Below are 21,174 nucleotides of genomic sequence, written 5' to 3' on the forward strand. Positions count from 1 at the left end.
GATTCGGTACCGGTTCCCTCTGTATATAGCCTCGTTATTGTTATGTAAATGTAGGGTGTTATCTTTTGATTGATTTGATTTTTGTAACTTTAGTTTATTTAGTAAATATTTTATTAACTCTATTTCTTGAACTGCATTGTTGGTTAAGGGCTTGTAGGTAAGCATTTCACCGTAAGTTCTACAGCTGCTGTATTCGGCGCATGTGACAAATACAATTACATTTGATTGAAAGTGGCCCGAGGTTATTAGGACAGTAAATACACAGTGCAACCATGTATCCAGTAGATGGCGCTATCTGCTTTTTGATCAATCAGCTAACCTCCCATCCCATGCGCTGAGTGTAGGTTGGTTGGATTGATTGATTAAGTAACTAGCCAAGTTAATGAGTGTGGTGCGTTTTATTTGAGAAAAAATGTGTATGGTCAGTGTAGTATCTTGAATAGACCAACATATAATTGGAGGACACAGAATGTAATCTTTACTTGATTTACACCACTATCTATCATGAAGACCAATACTCAACTATCTCTATTGATCACAGAACGGTTACCAACCTAGGACCGGTGATAGCGCCGCCTGTTGGTTAGATGAGCCAGCATCATTTATCATCCTATAACAGTCAGAACAAAACACTTAGAAACACTTTAACTTCATTTGATTTAGTGTGCCTGGTACAATTTGCACCAATGGAATGGTCCCAAAAGTGCAAACTCCAAATAAAAAACAAATCCACCTCAAATACTTTTTGACATATATTCACATTTTGACATGACCCAGACCCAGGTTTGGTATCATATTGGCAGGCAGTCATCACTTTTGATTCTAACAATTCATTTAAAGTCAGTGTTGCAGTGGCTGTCCAGTACAGTCCTAGCAGTCCAGTATTGAAGGTGTGGGCAATGGTAATTCAACCTAACTCGGGCAAATTCAAATCGTCAGAACGTTGCATCCTGAAATGTAACCTGATTGGGTGATATTACCACAGACTATCCATTGTGTTGACCATATACTCAAGTGGCAACTCTAACAATTAAAATAAATGTTTAAAAAAATGGAAGGCAGTCAGGATGAGGCAAGATCAGGTGAGACCCTTCTAACCAATGAGAGGGAAGATACGTATCCGAAGAACACGAACAACTCTGATATGTGTTTGTTTTTGCCGGGGTGTCACGTGTTCTACTTATATCTGTACACTCGTAACAACCTAACAATTACGAAACACATTTTCGATTAAATAAGCCTCACGTCGCAATCAAGCCATTCCATTTTTTGTAGACTAAATTCGACACTCACTTTGATTTCCAAACTAAAACTCCTCAGTTGGTAAGCGGGAAAAAAACTAAACATCGCCACCTGCTGGAGAAGACAGATTTCGCGCCCAGTTATCCCTCTAGCATCGCCTCTTCCTCTCACATACTATCGTTCTTCATTTGCAGCGGTCATTCATTTCTGTGTTTCTTCTAGCTACCCTGCTGAGATCATGCATCGACTTCAGCACTTGGCAAATAGATCATTGATTGCACGTGCTTTTGATCAGTCTCCAGCCCTTGTGCGGACAAAGGCTCGGGAAACCTCATGTTTAGTCCAGTCCATACGACTCAAAACACAAGGACCCGTTGAACAGTATGGACAGAAGAGATTCAGTACAGCTGAGGCAACCGTGGTCTTGAGAGAGAATGGCAAGACGCGAGAAAAGACTCTGACCATGGGCACCCTCAATCCGCAGGTGAAAGCGGTGGAGTACGCTGTAAGAGGACCAATTGTCACGAAGGCTGGTGACATCGAGAGAGGCTTGCAACAGGTGACAACACATTGCCTATCATTCTAACTAGCGAGGATTAAAAAAACAATAGGTGAGCTTGCTTCTAGCTCATGCTAACCAGCGTTTACCGGCAACTAGCTATTTACACAGCCGTAACGTTGGCACACCCCCAGCAAACAAACTAGCTAAGATTAGTCATGGATATGTGCTCTCATGCTTTATATGGTCAACTAAAATAGTGAACGACAGTTGGGGAAATGGAGGAGTAACGTTAGCTTACTAGCTAGTTTATATAAAATAACGTGTGTAGCGTCTTCCCTCAGTGCCGAAACAATGTTGCATCCATCCGCTTGTATGTGTGTGATGAGGAGCCAATCCCGCCTCGTGATTTGCTCGACCTTCGTGGTACCCCCTCGTGGACGTGGCAGTGATGAGCTTTGACAGGGGACCACCAGACAGTGAATTTCTCAATCTACCGTCCGGGATTTGTCTTTGTTTGATTTTTGGAAACGGTCCTCTGCAAACCGGAATGTTGAATACAATTACATGTGAAGTTACTCTATCGGTTATCTGCGTAGTTGGTCCTTTTGCGGGTAGGACTTTTGACTATCGACAGGAGAGTCTTAACACAACTTTTCAAAGCACTGGTAGTCCGTTCAGATAACTATCACCTGAAGCATGCACACGTTATGTAAATACTTGCATGCATACTTGCCAAACATGTACAGTGCTCATGTTTACATGGTTTTACGCCTGCTTCAAGTGATATAATTCTGAACACAACTCAGTGCTTTGAAAAGTTGGTCTAATAATACTTTCCTATGGATGTATTGGCTCAAATTCCAACCTGCAAAAGGACCAACGACGCAGACAACCAGTAGAGTAAACACATTTTATTATATTCAACATTTCGGCTTAAATAGGACGAGAGGCCCATTTCCAGAATCAAACACTGGAAAAAATGCTATGAAAAATGCCTTGAGGCCGATACGTAAAGCTTAATAAAGAACAGTGATACTAGCAAGAGCAGTGGTCGTGGCTTCTATTTTCTTTCATGTTATTCAATTGTTACCATGCACCTGCAACATAGATAGCTCAACTGTGCAAGTGCCTTTTTGGATTCAGAATCAAACACAGAAAAATCCCGGAAGGCGCCATCTGATTCCGAGGCAATGATGAGCTTTGCTAGTGAACGCTCAACCAAAGTTACTGGTAACTAACCCTTAGCTCAACTGCTATTCATGTACACGTTGTGCTGTTTAGTGATCCCTTTACATTACATTAATATCAGGCAAGGACCCCTTGTGATCCAGACTGTTGTGTGGGGAAGTTTAGGCTAGTTTACTTTAATGATGAAGATGAGCTACAACACAAAGATCCTTTTATTTACATGTAATTATATGACCTACAAGATCAGTGAACTGGAATTCATTCATTCAGACTAATGCTGTGACAGACCTATAGCCCACATTCCACTTGAACGAAAGCCAGTCTTCAAAATCTACTCCCACTACTCTTTCACTTGAGTCTTAAACTCGCTTGTTTCTCTGTCATGTTGGATAAGTTGATTGATTGATGTGTGCCTTGGGCAAAGGCGGTTCAACAAATAATAACCCTGAAACAGGTGCCTTCCTAGGGGCTGGTAGGAGCACATGATCCGTGTACCATTCTGACATATACAAGACCACACTAGGGTGGGTCGCTTTGTTATGTCCCCTGCGTACTCTTGTCAAAATATGATTTAAATACTGGGCCACCACAGGGGCATTAAAATGAAATTGTAGGAATTCAGCACTTAGGTTATGCTAATACATCATGTAAAGGATGGTGTCAATCAATGATATACCCCCAGTATGCATAATCATGCAATGTATTTGCTCTTAGACCACAACTTTGACAGGCGTAATTATTTGATCCATCACTTGCTGTAACAACTCATCTAATATACTTTTATGTCTTGTAGGCCTAAATCTGCCTCAACAGTTACGCTGATAGAAAGAGTAGCCTACTTAGATCAGCACTACACTGAACAAAAATATAAACGCAATGTGTAAAGTGCTGGTCCCATGTTTCATGAGCTGAAATAATGAAACCAGAAATGTTCCATTTGCACAAAAAGCTTATTTCGCTCAAACTGTGTGCACAAATTTGTTTAAATCCCTGTTAGTGAGGATTTCATCCGTCGTCAAGATAATCCATCCACCTGACAAGAAGCTGATTAAACAGCATGATCATTACACAGCTGCACCTTGTGATGGGGACAATAAAAGGCCATTCTAAAATGCAGTTTTGTCACACAACACAATGCCACAGTTGTCTCAAGTTGAGAGAGCATGCAGACTGCGGGAATGGCCATCAGAGCTGTTGCCAGAGAATTTAATGTTAATTTCTCTACCATAAGCCGCCTCCAACGTCATTTTAGAGAATTTGTCAGTACGTCAAACCGGCCTCACAACCGCATACCACATGTAACCATGCCAGCCCAGGACCTCCACATCCGGCTTCTTCACCTGTGGGATTGTCTGAGACCAGACACCAGTCTGATTGGCTGGGCCTGGCTCCCCAGTGGGTCAGCCTTGCTCCCAAATGGGTGGGCCTATGCCCACCCATGGCTGTGCCCATGCCCAGTCATGTGAAATCCATAGATTAAGGCCTAATGAATTTATTTCAATTGTTTGATTTTCTTATATGAACTGTAACTCAGCAAAGTCTTTGAAATTGTTGCATTTTATATTTTTGTTCAGTATAGTTCTTCATATGTATTTTTATTGAACTATTTATTTATTTATTCATATGTGCAGAGGTATTTACAAAATTCTAATTTTCTCTCAACGTGAATCTAAATTGTACTTTTTTTCTCTCCAGGGTCAGAAACACCCCTTCACTGAGGTCATCAAAGCCAACATTGGAGATTCACATGCCATGGGGCAGAAGCCAATCACCTTTCTCCGTCAGGTGAGGGGCAGGGATGGGTCAGGAAAAGTGTTGTCTTGCAAAGTCATATTTACATCACTTGTCCTACCACCATAACCACCACAAGGTCAAATAGACGTATAATTCCATTATCACCCTCTCTAACTGGACTGTTGATTCTGTGATCTTGCTAAGGAAATATTCTGTCAGGACGGCTATCTGTTTATTCAGAGTTACTAAATCAGTCATCCTTGGCTGGGCATCAGTTTGGCTTATGAGGCTGCACATCTACTGTTTTGTTTAGGCTACTATTTGCACTCTGAAACATTTAGAGGAACGTCCTCAGCTCATGGAGAGGTTGGAAATGGGGCTGGGCGATGTTGAATTAATTAGAATTTTTGTTTTTGCATGATCTTCCAAATGCCTGTATCTCAAGAATCAAGTTTATAATTTTTTTTTAATGAGAGTTTATGCCCGCTTATTCTCACGTTGTCTTTTTGGTCTCTTCTCATTTTCTCCTTCTTTGCTGTGTGCAATGACTTGTAAGCTGTGCATCTTCCAATATATACAAACACAACAAGCCCTCCCCCTGCCACTCACATCAACAAAGATGAGAGGTCACTTCTTCCTCTCTGACAAGCGGATTCAACTCGCTATTTGCATTTGAGGTTTGGTTCAACAGAATTGGTCAAATCAATTTTTATTTGTCACATCCGCCGAATACAACAAGTTTAGACCTTACCGTGAAATTCTTACTTAGGAGCCGTTTCCCAACAATGCAGAGTTTTTAAATAAATTTAAGTAAGGAAACTGAAGGAAAAATGGACACCGAAACGCATTGAGATATTTAACTGTAATAGAGAAGTTAACCTTTCTAACGATACCCTGTCTCAACTCTTCAAATTGTGCGCAGAGCAGACACTACTAAAAGAAGAGTATCACTGAACATTGATTCTGGAAAATGTATGCTCAATTTGTCGCGCGCGACATTGCAGTACCATGTACTGCTTGCTATAAGTATTTTAGCCAAAGACTGTTATAAAACACATACTAGACAGCTAGTATAACTGTGCAATCAGCATAAAACACTAATTATATAAGGAATTGGCAACTCATTCTGAGAATTCTGTTCAAAACAGTTGGAGACAGACAGAAGGGTGTGTTCATAACAATTCAACTGTTCTACCTTGTTAGCAAGCAAATAGATCTAAGTTGGCTAAACTTGAAATATAAAGATTAGCTGGCTACTCACTAACATTCGGGCTTGTGCTTGAGATATTGTTTGAGACCTGTGTTAATTTTCTATAATTCCTGCTACGATAAGTATTTTTTTATACATACACTTGACATATACATTTTACATACATGGTACTTTTATATACAGCAATCACATAACAATAACACATTACCGAACATGAGCTCTTTAATCCCACCCCTCAGCTACTCTCAGCCCCTCCCATCTATCACTGTAGACCACCCTCATTTGGTGTCCATGTACCATATATTTTTCAATTGTGAATTTTGAACCTTTCTAAGCACATAGTATCCACAGATTGTGAGCTAAAGATGAAAAACCTTTCCTACAAGTATTATTACATGATTGATTGACAATGGTTTTCCAAATCAACCAACAATGTTATTTGTAAGGTTAATTTTAAGTGATTGTTGTAATTGTTTAACCATTCCTGAACCTGTGACCAGAAACAAGCTACATAGGGGCAATAATAGAATTAATGATCTAGTGATTCTGTCTCTTCACAGCAAAATCTACAGAGCTGAGATTGTTGTATGCCCCATACAGTGTATTCGGTAAGTATGCAGAACCCTTGACCTTTTCCACATTTTGTTGTTACAGCCTTATTCTAAAATGGATGAACTAAAACATTTTCCTCATCAATCTACACACAATACTCCATAATCACCAAGCAAAATCAGGTTTTTAGAAATGTTTGCAAATGTATTAAACATAAAAATAAATACCTTATTTACATAAGTATTCAGACACTTAGACTCAAAATTGAGCTCGGGAGCATCCTATTTCCATTGATCATCCTTGAGATGTTTCTATAACTTGATTGGAGTCCACCTGTGGTAAATTCAATTGATTGGACATGATTTGGAAAGGCACACACCTGTCTATATAAGGTCCCACAGTTGACAGTGCATGTCAGAGCAAAAACCAAGCCATGAGGTCGAAGGAATTGTCCGTAGAGCTCCGAGACAGGATTGAGTTGAGGCACAGATCTGGGGAAGGGTACCAAACAATTTCTGCAGCATTGAAGGTCCCAAGAGCAGTGACCTCCATCATTCTTAAATGGAAGAAGTTTGGAACCACCAAGACTCTTCCTAGAGCTGGCCGCCCAGCCAAAGTGATCAAGTAGGGGAGAAGGGCCATGGTCAGGTGACCAATAACCCGATGGTCACTCTGACAGAACTCCAGAGTTCCTTTGTGGAAATGGGAGAACCTTCTAGAAGGACAACCATCTCTGCAGCACTCCACCAATAAGGCCTTTTGGTAGAGTATCCAGACGGAAGACACTCCTTATTAAATGGCACATGACAGTCCACTTGGAGTTTGCCAAAAGGCACTCTCAACCATGAGAAACACGATTCTCTGGTCTGATGAAACCAAGATTGAACTCTTTGGCCTGAATGCCAAGTGTCACGTCTAGAGGAAACCTGGCACCATCCCTACGGTGAAGCATACTGGTGGCAGCGTCATGCTGTGGGGATGTTTTTCAGCGGCAGGGACTGGGAAACTAGTCAGAATCAAGGGAAAGATGGAGCAAAGTACAGAGAGATCCTTGATGAAAACCTGCTCCAGTGCACTCAGGGCCTTAGACTGGGGCGAAGGTTTACCTTCCAACAGGACAACGACCCTAAGCACACAGCCAAGACAAAGCAGGAGTGGCTTCGGGACAAGTCTCTGAATGTCCTTGAGTGGCCCAGCCAGAGCCAGAACTTTAACCTGATCCAACATCTCTGGAGAGACCTGAAAATAGCTGTGCAGTGACGCTCCCCATCCAACCTGACAACGCTTGAGAGGAGCTGCAGAGAATAATGGGAGAAACTCCCGGAATACAGGTGTGCCAAACTTGTAGCGTCATACATATTAAGACTTGAGGGTGTAATCGCTGCCAAAGGTGCTAAAACAAAGTACTGAGTAAAGGGTCTGAATACTTATGTAAATGTGATATTTCAGTTTTTTATTTGTAATACATTTTCTGTTTTTGCTTTTCCATCATGGGGTATTGTGGGTAGATCGATTGGGGGGGGTATATCAATTTTAGAATAAGACTGTAACGTAACAAAATGTGGTAAAAGCCACGGGGTCTGAATACTTTCCCGACTGCATTGTGTATATATCTCGTGAATCGTCCATAAGTTTAGGCCATATCGCCCAGGGCTACGTTCTCCCTCAGGACAGCTCACTTTAGATCTTCCATTATCATTCAAATAATAGCCCCAGTGCTTGAACTATTCAGTTAGCTGTACCAGGAGGCCTGTTTTTTAAAGTACCGGTATGTACCGGTATGTGAAGTCTATATAGCCTAGTTTGAGTAGTTCTATAAAGCCTAACTCTGCACCACCCACCTTACTTTGTCTCTAATAAACTTGCCTGGTCAGGTGGATTGAAAGTAAATCTGTCAGTTGCCAATGACATTGTGTGCAGACCAGTGTGTCCATGGAACTCTGTCGTAAAACTTTCCATGTGATTCAGTAGCTTGGAAGGCAGCAAGCTTTGTTTATGCCAGTCAATGCCACTGCTATGCCCCACTCCCCAGCATTTACTGCTCTGGAAACATAGAACCTGTGTGCTAATGTCATGCTGCCTATTTTACTGTGGTCAAATGTTCTGCTCTAAATCTCATCAGCAAACGTACTCTACACCATCTAGCAACTACACTGCAAACAAATAAACACAGAACAGATTGTGTAAATTACTTGTGGCTAGGCTACACTAGCCTTCTATTGACGGGTTGGCTGACAACGTCACGAAAATGATGCGCGAGCATTAATGGGTCCGGAAGCCGTGCGTTATTGAACAGTCGGATGGCAAGACGCTGCCGTGTGGGGAATTGTAGGAGGCACGTTTCAGCTAGTTTCATCTTGCACTTGATGTCTCGTTTTGACTTATTTCATGTCGACGCTAATATGTCAAATTCGCTAGCTAACCAACAACTGTAACGATAGTATTTGGGACAAGTGCTCATTGTACAAATTCATTTGTTTTCAATAAACATTGGAGACTAAATATAGTTTACATGTTGTCAACGATCTAAGTCAACCCCGTCTGTTTTGCACCATAGTTGCGTATGCATCGGTTTCGTTACTAAAAAAACAACCCGTCTATGTACTACATATTGGTCAAATGGAAGACCATTTTTAAGTGGCTTATTTTATGTCTGTCATTGTGTAAACCCATGAGTCCTCCCGATAGAATGGGTCATGTTCAGATGAGTGTTGTTGATTTGCTTTATTAATCACTTAGGAAAGCCAGAAGCCATTCTCAGAGTGAAAGAACACAATGTATTTCCCTCCTCCTCAAAAACTAGTCCTTACATGCAACAAAGGCTACATACAGGAATCAGAAATTCCTTTAGAACTATACAAGAGAGAACATGATTGTGTGGAAGGATAACTTCAGTAAAAATATTTTTTTCCTCCTGCTGGTTCACCTGGGATGCTTATGTAAAGCTATTTACACAATATGTCAAATTGGCATATTAAATTGTGAAGGTGTCTGTGTCTTGATGGGGTTGAAGTTAACATTAACACCTCCTATCTTAATGTTCAGGTGGTGGCTCTCTGCTCATTCCCAGAGCTGTTGGACAGCTCTAGTTTCCCAGAAGATGCCAAACAACGTGCCCGTCGCATTCTACAGGGCTGTGGGGGACAGAGCCTGGGTGTGTACTGTGTGCCTGTCTGTCGGAGTGCACTGTACTCACATTCCTGTGTTGAAATAGGCTAATAATATAGCTTTAAATGCTGACCAAGTAGTAGCTTTGGCCTCCTGTGCACTGTTGAGTTCAGAATTGTCTCACAGACAAAGAACAGGATGCTAAGTTAAGTTCTCATGACGTTGTGGCCTGAAAAATGCAGAACCTAGCAGTGTTTTGGTTACAACAATATGCATTTGAAACATTCTTTCTGTAACCTACCGTTGCTGCAAGATATGCCTCATAGTTCGTTTAAAACTGCATTGTACGGTGGAGCTAGAAAGTGTATGCAAGTTGAGGTTATCTAAGCTCTCATTTATTTCCTGAAACAGAACATGAAAACCAAATCCAGAGTTTATACCATATTGTGTGTTTTTTAACTCCAGGGTCGTACAGTGCCAGCCAGGGAGTGGACTGTATTCGGCAGGACATTGCTGTCTACATCGAGCAACGGGATAAGGGTGTGCCTGCCGACTGGGACAATATTTACCTCACCACCGGAGCTAGTGATGGCATCGTGGTAAGTCTTTAGTTCTCGACCCTTTCGAATAATCCTCTTCCAAACAATAGGGAGTTGGTTGGTATTTGTTTAATCTGAGCTGTCACTGAAAGTTCATTGGATTTATTAGGTATTTTCATTTATTTTTTCTTATCATTATCGTTTTCATTCGGGATGCTTTCCTACTAGTTGTTGATGTTGTGCAACGCTATTCTCATCTGACCGTAGAGCATCTTGAAGATGCTGGTGTCGGGCCAGGGCCGGTCCAGGAGCGGTGTGATGATCCCCATTCCTCAGTACCCCCTGTACTCTGCAGCCATCTCTGAGATGGAGGCCGTTCAGATCAACTACTACCTGGACGAGGACAACTGCTGGGCCCTGGATATCAACGAGCTCCACAGAGCCTACCAGGCTGCCAAGGAGCACTGTCACCCCAGAGTCATCTGCATCATCAATCCAGGCAACCCTACCGGTGGGTCTCACCAGCCAGAACAATGAGATTAGGCTCCTTATGTAATGTGACGGTTCAGTGTCCACCACACCAAAGACCAGTGTCCAACATATCCAAGCATGATCATCTCAAATCTATATGTTGCAAATGTTTACCATGTCCCATAAGGTAGCTATGTTGATACTGTACCACCATTGAAACAAGCAGGCCAAGGGTCATGATGTCAGGTTGTGTTAGATATTATATGTGGAACCCCCTCTACTCTTCTGTGTCATGTAGGGTAGCTGATGGGTGTTTATAGCCTTCATAGGAAACGGGATCGGTCTTAACAAGTTGACGTTTGGGTAAAAGGATTTGGACTCCCTCTTACAATAGCTGTAACTTAATAGTCTGCCTGACACCTGACTTGAAGTCTTCCTGACTTCAGAGTCTGGAAAGGCTCCATGATGTTGTAGGCAAGATGTGTTGATAATGAAGGGGGCTGTGCTTCTTTTTTTATTTATTTTTTACTGATTGGTTCAGCCTCTCTCTCATTCAGAAACACCAACATTAACTGCCACACAATCAAAGGCTAAGCCAACTTGTGTGTGAATACTGCACTAAGAACGGGCTCCTGTCCAGACCAGTGTGTCACAGTTCTCCCTCGCTGTGTACCACGTGAATCGCATCCGCCAGGCTAGTAACCGTCCGTGAGGCAATACTCTGTTCCTCTGGTTTCCAGTTGCCTCCATAATGCAGTACATACTGTCTTTGTAGTCATGGCGTCCCCTGTACAGATGGAAGGCCCATGTAGAGTTCACCGTGTTCTCAATTTCAGCACCTGTGGTGACCACTCTCCCTCCCCTCTTCTTTCCTTTCTTTCTCTCTGGCAATATCCAGGTCAAGTGCAGAGTAAGAAGTGCATCGAGGAAGTGCTCCACTTTGCCTACGAGGAGAATCTGTTTGTTATGTCCGATGAGGTAATTGTTTGCTGTTTCCAACTACCATGGTGTATTGAACTGAATGGACACTGACTATTCCTCGACTTTTCCAGTCCTATGAGAAGTATCAATTCTCCATTGATGTAATCCTCCTCTGTGTGTGTCCAGGTGTATCAGGACAATGTGTACTCCCCAGACTGTCAGTTCCACTCCTTTAAGAAGGTGCTCTATGAGATGGGCCCAGAGTACTTCAACACTGTCGAGCTGGCCTCATTTCACTCCACCTCCAAAGGCTACTCAGGAGAGTGAGTATTCACATCCACGTGCCCCTCGCACAGGGTCACTATTTCCCCCAAAGTAACCTTAAAACACCACACGCTGTCTGTGCTCAATCTGAATTCTCTGTCTGACCCCCATAAGTAGTCACTGACGTACAGTACCCTTTCCTGTGTATCCATAACAGGCTGTCCAACTCGTATAGCGCCTTAGTCTCATGTATTTGATCTACAAGAACGTTATAAAATGTTAGCCTTTGTGTTAGTACGCCATGTTGCCCTGGGAAACAGGTCCATGCTGTGCTTTAGCCAACTCCTCGGATTTGTGTTGTCATGCTTGTATAAATGTCAGACGGGTTGGCTAAAATCACAAGGCTACCAGGCCCCCCCCCCCCAAAAAAAAAACAGATGCCCTTGGAATGCAGACTGACTGGCTCATGGGATTATCCTTGCCATGGTTGATTTGATCTGGGATAAAGTCCAGTTTGGTTCTTTTGTGTGTGACTGTGAACCCAACACTAACGCTCCTCTGTCCTCCTCCCCTACAGGTGTGGGTTTAGAGGGGGCTATATGGAGGTTCTCAACCTCGACCTGGAGGTCAAGGCCCAGCTGGTGAAGCTGCTTTCTGTTAGACTGTGTCCCCCTGTCTCTGGACAGGCTGCCATGGATGTTATCGTCAACCCTCCTCTGCCACACGAACCCTCCTACCTCCAGTTCCACAAGGTCTGTCATTCAATGTGGTGGTGGGGGGTTCATTTTGTTAGTATTCAGTTTTGATTGCCATCCAAGACCGATGTCTGACCTCTGTGTTGTGTACGCGTGTTGTCTTCCAGGAGAAGAGTGCTGTGCTTGGAGCTCTGGCTGAGAAGGCCCAGATGACTGAGCAGATCCTCAACACGGTGCCTGGGATCAAATGTAATCCTGTGCAGGGAGCCATGTACGCCTTCCCACGCATCTTCATCCCCCCACGAGCTGTGGAGGCGGCCATGGTGTGTTCACCTAACACCCATCTAGAAACCTACTGCCGAAATGTGATTCCTTTCTACACCCATTAGTGAATTTGTCACTTCTCAACTCGCGCATAAAACTTGCATGGTGTAGGTACTGTGCAGCTGACAACAAATTGGCATTGGCATATAATTATATGGCTCCACATGCCTCCTTATTATATATAATTATATGCCCCCACACCCGAAACTAGAAAAACAGGTTTTGTCTCTCTTCTGCAGTCCCTGGGAATGTCTCCTGACATGATGTACTGTCTGAGACTGCTTGAGGAGACTGGCATCTGCCTCGTTCCAGGCAGTGGCTTCGGCCAGAGGGAAGGGACATATCACTTCAGGTAACTGTTCAACTAGTGGAAACATTGCGTCCATACATTTACAAAGACATAATAATTTAGAGAAGCCTTTCAGAAACATTGTCTGTGACGACAGTGTTTTGTTTGTCCTGATTCACCAGTTGGATTCAAATCAGATTGTGACAGTAGCTAGTGACCTACAGTTGAAGTCGGAAGTTTACATGCACTTAGGTTGGAGTCATTAAAACTCGTTTTTCAACCACTCCACAAATTTCTTGTTAAACTATAGTTTTGGCAAGTTGGTTAGGACATCTATTTGTGCATGACACAAGTCATTTTTCCAACTATTGTTTACAGACAGATTATTTCACTTAGAATTCACTGTATCACAATTCCAGTGGGTCAGAAAATTACATACACTAAGTTGACTGTGCCTTTAATCAGCTTGGAAAACTCCAGAAAATGTCATGGCTTTAGAAGCTTCTGATAGGCTAATTGACATCATTTGAGTCAATTGGAGGTGTACCTGTGGATGTATTTCAAGGCCTACCTTCACATTCAGTGCCTCTTTGCTTGACATCATGGGAAAATCAAAAGAAATCAGCCAAGACCTCAAAAAAAATTGTAGACCTCCACAAGTCTGGTTAATCCTTGAGAGCAATTTCCAAATGCCTGAAGGTACCACGTTCATCTGTACAAACAATAGTAAGCAAGTATAAACACCATGGGACCACGCAGCCGTCATACCGCTCAGGAAGGAGACGCGTTCTGTTTCCTAGAGATGAACGTACTTTGGTGCGAAAAGTGCAAATCAATCCCAGAACAACAGCAAAGGACCTTGTGAAGATGCTGGAGGAAACGGGTACAAAAGTATTTATATCCACAGTAAAATGAGTCCTATATCGACATCACCTGAAAGGCCGCTCAGCAAGAAAGAAGCCACTGCTCCAAAACCGCCATAAAAAAGACAGACTACGATTTGCAACTGCACATGGGGAAAAAGATCATACTTTTTGGAGAAATGTCCTCTGGTCTGATGAAAGAAAGATCGAACTGTTTGGCCATAATGACCATCGTTATGTTATGTTTGGAGGAAAGGGGGGGAGGCTTGCAAGCCAAAGAACACCATCCCAACCGTGAAGCACGGGGGTGGCAGCATCATGTTGTGGGGGTGCTTTGCTGCAGGAGGGACTGGTGCACTTCACAAAATAGATGGCATCATGAGGAAGGGAAATTATGTGGATATATTGAAGCAACATCTCAAGACATCAGTCAGGAAGTGAAAGCTTGGTCGAAAATGGACAATGACCCCAAGCATACTTCCAAAGTTGTGGCAAAATGGCTTAAGGACAATAAAGTCAAGGTATTGGAGTGCCCATCACAAAGCCCTGACCTCAACCCTATAATAAATTTGTGGGCAGAACTGAAAAAGCGTGTACGAGCAAGGAGGCCTACAAACCTGACTCCGTTACACCAGCTCTGTCAGGAGGAATGGGCCAAAATTCATCCAATTTATTGTGGGAATCTTGTGGAAGGCTACCTGAAACGTTTGACCCAAGTTAAACAATTTAAAGGCAATGCTACCAAATACTAATTGAGTCTATGTAAACTTCTGAACCACTGGAAATGTGATGAAAGAAATAAAAGCTGAAATAAATCACTCTACTATTATTCTGACATTTCACATTCTTAAAATAAAGTGGTGATCCTAACTGACCTAAGACAGGGAATTTTTACTAGGATTAAATGTCAGGAATTGTGAAAAACGGAGTTTAAATGTATTTGGCTAAGGTGTTTGTAAACTTCTGACTTCAACTGTACATTGATGCATTGTAACCTAACCATTACAGTGCTACATCTACCAGGCTCAAATTGGTCAGGCACTGACATCTTGCTTGCATAAGTAAACTAAAAAGATTTAACTGAGCTGGAAATTGCAAATATTACACTAGCCGTAGAGGAGCTAACTAAATAGCTGGCTTCCTTTCATTCCAGCTCTATTTTTATATCTTACAGATGCTGTGTTTACTTTGCATTGATCTCTTCCTCCCTCTCTGTCTTTTGCCCGCTAAGTAATCTCTCATGGAGAGATTTACGTGTAACAACATTCGCGAGAATTTAACTTCTGGGTATCTGAGATTACCCGCTAAATTGTTTTACAAATGATTTCCCCCTAGAATGACCATTCTGCCCACGACAGAGAAGCTGAAGGTGCTCCTGGAGAAGCTCCAGGATTTCCACATCAAGTTTCTGAAGGAGTACGCGTCATTGGAGGAACCAAAGAGATCAGAGGATGACACACAGGAAGCACTGAAACAGTTCAGATAGTCCCAGTTTGACAATGTTTAACACACAAACAAAAACAGCATTTACGGAGGTATCGACTAACATAATGTAAAGTAAAAAAGTAACCCCTTTTTTACTCTACTAGTGTAACCTATGATTGCTTGAAGTTTTATCTGATTTTAGGAACAGTACTTGTTTGAGAGACATTTGTGCCTTTGTCAGACGAGGTAAAAGTGGGGAGAAACGATGCCGTCTGTACAGATGTTAAAGGGGCAATCTGCAGTTGCTACATACATTTTAGGACTTGTAAATTAAATTGTAGTTCAATGTACCCATTGATTCTTGAAGAATACAACTTACAAATGTCTCATAAGCTGTCGTACCACATCAGAACACAAAATAATCTTTGTAAATGTAAACAAACACTATATGGTTAAAACGGTAATGTTGATATCATGGATGATCAGTCCTTGCATCCATAGCTCTGGCTATGAATTTGGTTACAATTCTCCAGTCCCATCCCTCAGATTTTTATTGAAACTGGCAGTGAGGATGTTTTATTGTAACTACTGCTGATTGCCCCTTTAACACTAAAGCAATGTACATTGTGATGTACGCAAAGGTGCTCCATTATAGAGGATGCACTGGGGAATTCTTTTCTAGCACTCCATTTTGTTGTTTTTGTGCCCGGGAAGTTATTTACACCGTTTTGTATTTTCTACCTGTCTTGAGGCTTTTCTGTCTCCTTAGAGGCATTTTGTGTTGGAGATCTACACCACGGGGCACTGTAAGTGCAAATATTATCTTAGAACCAGCTGTACCTTTTCCATGAGCCAAATGGAACTGGGGAACAGAGGTTGTTTATGTAGGTCATGGACTCCGGACAATGAGTACTGCTACATCAGCTCTTTCTGGTCCGAAAAACAGCGGGGAGGGATTCTCTTAACCATTTCTAACATAACATCCTATCTCTCCAAGTCATAAAGCTTTAAGCCTGCATAGCTCACTGTTGGGCACATGTTTACCCATATAGTACCTGTCTAGCATGACACTGATATGAGGTGTCAGATGCACTTGGAGAGGGTTTTTTCGAGTGTGTGTGTGTGTGTCTGTACTCTGCCTAGTTGCAGTATTATGTGCTTGTTATGGAAAGAAATTGTTTGTGTGCTACTCTTAAATGAGCTTAAAGGTCAAACCAAGGGAACCGTAGGTTCTGATGATAATTCTGTATAGGCTAATTATTGCACAGATTGTTTATGCTTTTTACTGACAGTGGCTTTATGTCTTTCATTCACATTTGTATCACAACTGAGAATGAGAAAGGGAGTACGGTTACATCTCAGACAATAGAGATGGTGGGTTGAATGCACTTTAGTGTTTTTGTTTGTAAAATGTCTCTTTCTGCACACTGCGAGCGGGAAGAAATGTCATTGGAAAGTGAAACGCTACAATTTCCTTTTTTAGGTTGGAGATGAGCATAGTGACCCACACAAGGCAGTCTAAAAGCTTCAGTCCAATGAATTCAGCCAGCCGATTTAACTTTTATTCTCTGATACCGTATCATCTCATCTCTATTTTTGTATGCAGTTTAATGCTGAATGAAGTGTTGACGCATTAACGGAACCTCGGCAGCCATTCGATGTATGAAACTCTTGACTGACCTCAACATGAATTGTTTTTAACCATTTGACTGCAATGAGGTGCCTTCAATGGCAATGAGCTGTAACTTACATTGAATGACTTTTGAGAATGTCAATAAATTAATATTTTTTATTAATGCTATGGCATTTTTAAAAATGTACATTTTCTGCTAAATGTTTTAATTTGTGTGCCTGCTTTCTATTCAACAGTATTTCTTCATGAGCTGAAAGTTAACTGGAAAAGGTTTTGGGTTCAACATCGATGTGCTTATAAATATCAAGTTTCTAACTGAAATAAGACTTAACCCTAGTTTCTGCTTGTCTTGTTTATGTTTTGGATATAAAAAAAATTTAAATTCCAGATTTGGATTTCTTCTTTTGTTACTTCTGTTGTTTTGTACAATAAATACTTTTGAGATCCATTTTGAGAGATGATTAAAATCTTTTTTTTGTCTCAAACTAAGGCTGCATTTACACAGGCAGCCCAATACTGATATTTGTTTCATTGACACAAACAACTAGATTTGTTATCCCTTTCATGCCCTGCCTCCAGTCCACTTACTGATATCTGAACAAGAGAGCCTAATCGAAATTGCAACAAGTGGTTCTGTGAAAATTGAATTTAATCAGAAGCCACTGCCAGATTTCTGGATTGGGCTGCGCTCAAGAGTATCCTGCCTTTGGCAAATCGTGCTGTTAAGACACTGATCAGATCAGCTCTGAAAAAGATCTGATGTGATTGGTCAAAATACCAATTAGTGGGGGGAAAAAAATAGCAGAATTGGGCTGCTTGTGTAAATGCATAAATGGTCTCTGAAGAAGATATATCCACAGATTCAGTTTCATGCAATATGAACGTGAATGATTGTACTTGGGGAAACTACTGAATCTAATGTTTAGCCATTTACCCAAACATCAGAAACTACAATGACACAGTTCAACAATAAACGGTCTACCCTCTAATACAGGAGGACAATTTGCTCTCCACCAGTCATTGAATAACTGCATATATAATTTCTACCTGAGTGCTGAACTGTTCATAAATCTTAAACTTGGCCATCTTTTAAATTAATATTAGACTGACTCACACGACAAGGGTGCAGTTTTCTCCTAGCCCAGCACTAATTGTTAGTGAGTTGAGTTATTAGTGGTGGAGTCTAGGGTCAATTGACTGGTCAGGAACACCTGGTGTCCTGAAGGTTATAAATCAGCGTTCAGGTGACGTGGAGGCAGGGGAAGAAGGCACACTGTTGAAACCATGGCACCAAGAAGGATAAGGAAAATCAGCAATCAGGCAGAAGGATACACAGATGGTCAAGTTAGCAAGGAGATGCGCCAAAAGCAAGGGGCGCTTTTTATTCAACAGTTCGAGAAAGAAGGTTGTTAATTTTAAGTAGGCCCATCTCTACCGTCAGTTTTCCATGTTCCTCAAATTAACTGAATTCACTATGTTCTCCCTTTACAGCACAAGAACGTATAAACGAGATGGAGGAAAAATTGGAGCAGACTCTTGCAACAGTAGATCGTGTTTTCAAAGTGGAATTGATGAAAATGCCACCTGCGCTTCAAAAAACATTGATGATAGATTTAATAAATGGTGCGGTTTTCAAATGTATTTTAATGTTTTTTTTGGAAGGCATACATGTTGACTTTATTTAGGTTGTTTATCACCTTTCTTTCCTAGCGGATGACATTTCGGCAGGTGAAGTCACCATCGCCATAAAGGTAGGACTAAACTGATTATCAGACAGGCTGTAAATGGCTGCCTCCTTGTGGCTTACTGTAGAAATGTCAGAATCTAACGTTTTTTTACAGACCGAATCACCCGAGATTCACCAGCCTCTCACAAGGAAGGTCAGTAAAGGTAAGGGTTTATTTCTTCCATTAATTAACTTAAATGCATGAATTTGCCATTAACGATACATTTTTCGTATTTCTGTAGTCAAAGTAAGTGAAGGTGCATCGGCTCATAAAAGGAAGACTACAACAGAACCATCAAAGGTAGCTAGCAATTCAATTTAAAGGGCTTTATTATCATGGGAAACGTAATGAAATAGCAGGGAGCAGGTCTCGAACCCTCGACCTTCTACCTCGAAGTCATATCCGCGCTTATAAACCCAGGGTCGTTACAGTATTTTTACATTGTCATAGCACGTGACAGGAATAGTAAACTATTAAACAAACAAGCAAAAATGAACAGAACATGACACACCTCAAATGAATAAATGTAATATGGCTATGTACAGTGTTATAACGACGCAATAGTCTACCTGTGTACTATCTGGTTAGGTTCAAATAGCATTCCAGTTTGCTCTTTTTTTTTTTTTTTTTTTGGTCTTTCCAATGTGTCAAGTAATCTTTTTTTGGTTTTCTAATGATTTGGTTGGGTCTAATTGTGTAGCTGTCCTGGGGCTCTTTGGGGTCTGTTTATGACCAGAGCCCCTGGACCAGCTTGCTTAAGGGACTCTTCTCTAGGTTAATCTCTCTGTAGGTGATGGCTTATGTAAGGTTTGAATCCCTTATTTTAAGGTAGTTATAAAATGTAATGGGTATTAGCCTAATTCTGCTCTGCATGCATTCTTCTTTTTACGTTGTACACCCATATTTTTGCAGTCTCAATTTGGTGTTTGTCCCATTTGTGAATTGTTGGTTGGTGAGTGGATCCCAGACCTTACAACCACAAAGGGCAGTAGGTTCTATAACTGATTCAATTTTTTTTTTTTTGCCGGATCGTAATTGGGATGTTGAATTGTATGTTCCTTTTGATGGTGTAGAAGGCCCTTGCTGCCTTGTCTCAGATCATTCACAGCATTGTGGAAGGTAGCTGTGGTGTTGATGTTTAGGCTGAGGTAGGTGCAGTTTAGCTCCCACTTTATTTGCATGGCATTAGGCCAATGTGTGATCGGGAACAGAGCAGGCATTTCCCCTTGAAAATATATACAATTTAATACATTTTCTTTCTTCTAAAGGGTTCCAAGAAAGCCAGATCACTTGCCAATAGCTCAAGCATTGGAAGCCTACGGTAAATCTCCCTATATCTATTATCAGTCCTGGCGAGCAACCGGGTGGTTGCTGGTTTTGTTCCAGTCCACCACTCAAACACCCTATTGAAATAATTCACTAGTGTTAGCTGAAACACCCTCTTCTGGTTGATTCTGCTCATTTGCTCTTGCAGGTGTGCCACATCCACAAGTACAAAAAGAACCAAAACTCGCATTGCCAAAATCAGTGATCAGTCTCCACTGACTGGGACGAAACACAGGTTTGTCTTCACTTACCAGAATCCCTTATGGAAAAAAAGATTGCAGTTATTCTGCAATTACTGGGTCCAAAATACCATTTGAGTCAACTGCATTTACTGCACTTTCACTAGTTTCAAAACGGCTATCTTTTAAGGTATGTCTGAGGTTTATCAAATTAATTCTGTCCTAAATTCTCCTTGGTATCTAGATCTGTTTTGCGGTCAGCCAGTGATGACCACCTGTATTGCTCCCTGTCTGGATTGTCTCCACATGTAATGATCTCTACATCCCAGGGAGAGGTAACTTTTCATATTGAGGTTGTTGGGCTTTAAGTTCCTTCAAGCAGTCTGAACTAGTCACATTTTCTCCCTAGACTTTGTGCCTCTCAGATGATACTGTTGAAGATGTTGACATCGGGTTACTGGATGATATGGCTGTTCTCCAGATGCAGAAGTTGATGGTAAAATATATTCTGCTCATTTCAATATGAGAAAATAACAATTTATCCCCTACAATTAATTCAGATATTTTTTCTAATTTAGAAACTGATGGACTCTCTTTTCAACAAAGTCAAAGCGAATCAGCCTATGAATGAGACTGTGCAATGATACCAAGACATCTAACATTGATCCACTAATGCCACCTATGCATGTTTTACTTTCAAATTAAACATTGATTCAATAAACGGTTCTGTATTTGTGTATTCATGTTTACTGGCTTGTGAGCAATATATAGCCCCACAAAGTCGGTGGTTGCGAGCATCCTATTGAATATTTTCGTATTGACAACTGTCACTGTTTAGCAAAAGTGTGCCCTGTTTATCAAGTGTTGGAGAAACTTAACAATCAACTGACTGGCTTTATTGTCTACAGTATACTCTCTGGTATGCAACTTGGTTTCTGCTCAGGTTATGTCATTGCAACCTTAAAGGTCCTCAATGATGTCA

The 21,174-nt window shown here is 41.5% G+C and overlaps 2 protein-coding genes across 2 annotated transcripts; both read left to right on the forward strand.

Annotated features, from left to right (window-relative positions):
• Positions 1-1,172: 1,172 nt before the first annotated feature.
• Positions 1,173-17,408, forward strand: LOC106587295 (alanine aminotransferase 2). Its single transcript, XM_014175548.3, has 11 exons — positions 1,173-1,801; positions 4,628-4,717; positions 9,474-9,582; positions 10,002-10,135; positions 10,343-10,586; positions 11,445-11,524; positions 11,654-11,790; positions 12,309-12,483; positions 12,594-12,749; positions 12,990-13,102; positions 15,238-17,408. The coding sequence occupies exons 1-11, from the start codon at positions 1,481-1,483 to the stop codon at positions 15,386-15,388; spliced, it is 1,710 nt and encodes a 569-aa protein (XP_014031023.2). The 5' UTR covers positions 1,173-1,480; the 3' UTR covers positions 15,389-17,408.
• A 762-nt stretch (positions 17,409-18,170) lies between these two features.
• LOC106587175 (borealin-2) lies at positions 18,171-20,914 on the forward strand. The gene is made up of 10 exons (XM_014175255.3): positions 18,171-18,365; positions 18,452-18,583; positions 18,671-18,711; positions 18,802-18,850; positions 18,929-18,987; positions 19,956-20,008; positions 20,162-20,248; positions 20,437-20,527; positions 20,602-20,688; positions 20,771-20,914. Exons 1-10 carry the CDS (start codon positions 18,245-18,247, stop codon positions 20,834-20,836), a joined length of 786 nt encoding a protein of 261 aa, XP_014030730.3. The 5' UTR covers positions 18,171-18,244; the 3' UTR covers positions 20,837-20,914.
• Positions 20,915-21,174: the final 260 nt, after the last annotated feature.

This window comes from Salmo salar, chromosome 26, assembly GCF_965601325.2.
Source record: "Salmo salar chromosome 26, fSalSal1, whole genome shotgun sequence".
In the NCBI taxonomy this organism is placed as follows: Eukaryota; Metazoa; Chordata; class Actinopteri; order Salmoniformes; family Salmonidae; genus Salmo; species Salmo salar.

Coding starts and splice junctions, on each gene's coding strand:
- LOC106587295 (XM_014175548.3), top strand. CDS start 1,481: ATGCATCGACTTCAGCACTTGGCAAATAGATCATTGATTGCACGTGCT. Junction 4,718..9,473: donor CAATCACCTTTCTCCGTCAG/GTGAGGGGCAGG, acceptor CTTAATGTTCAG/GTGGTGGCTCTCTGCTCATT. Junction 12,484..12,593: donor CCTACCTCCAGTTCCACAAG/GTCTGTCATTCA, acceptor GTTGTCTTCCAG/GAGAAGAGTGCTGTGCTTGG.
- LOC106587175 (XM_014175255.3), top strand. CDS start 18,245: ATGGCACCAAGAAGGATAAGGAAAATCAGCAATCAGGCAGAAGGATAC. Junction 18,584..18,670: donor GATGATAGATTTAATAAATG/GTGCGGTTTTCA, acceptor TTTCTTTCCTAG/CGGATGACATTTCGGCAGGT. Junction 20,249..20,436: donor CTGACTGGGACGAAACACAG/GTTTGTCTTCAC, acceptor CTTGGTATCTAG/ATCTGTTTTGCGGTCAGCCA.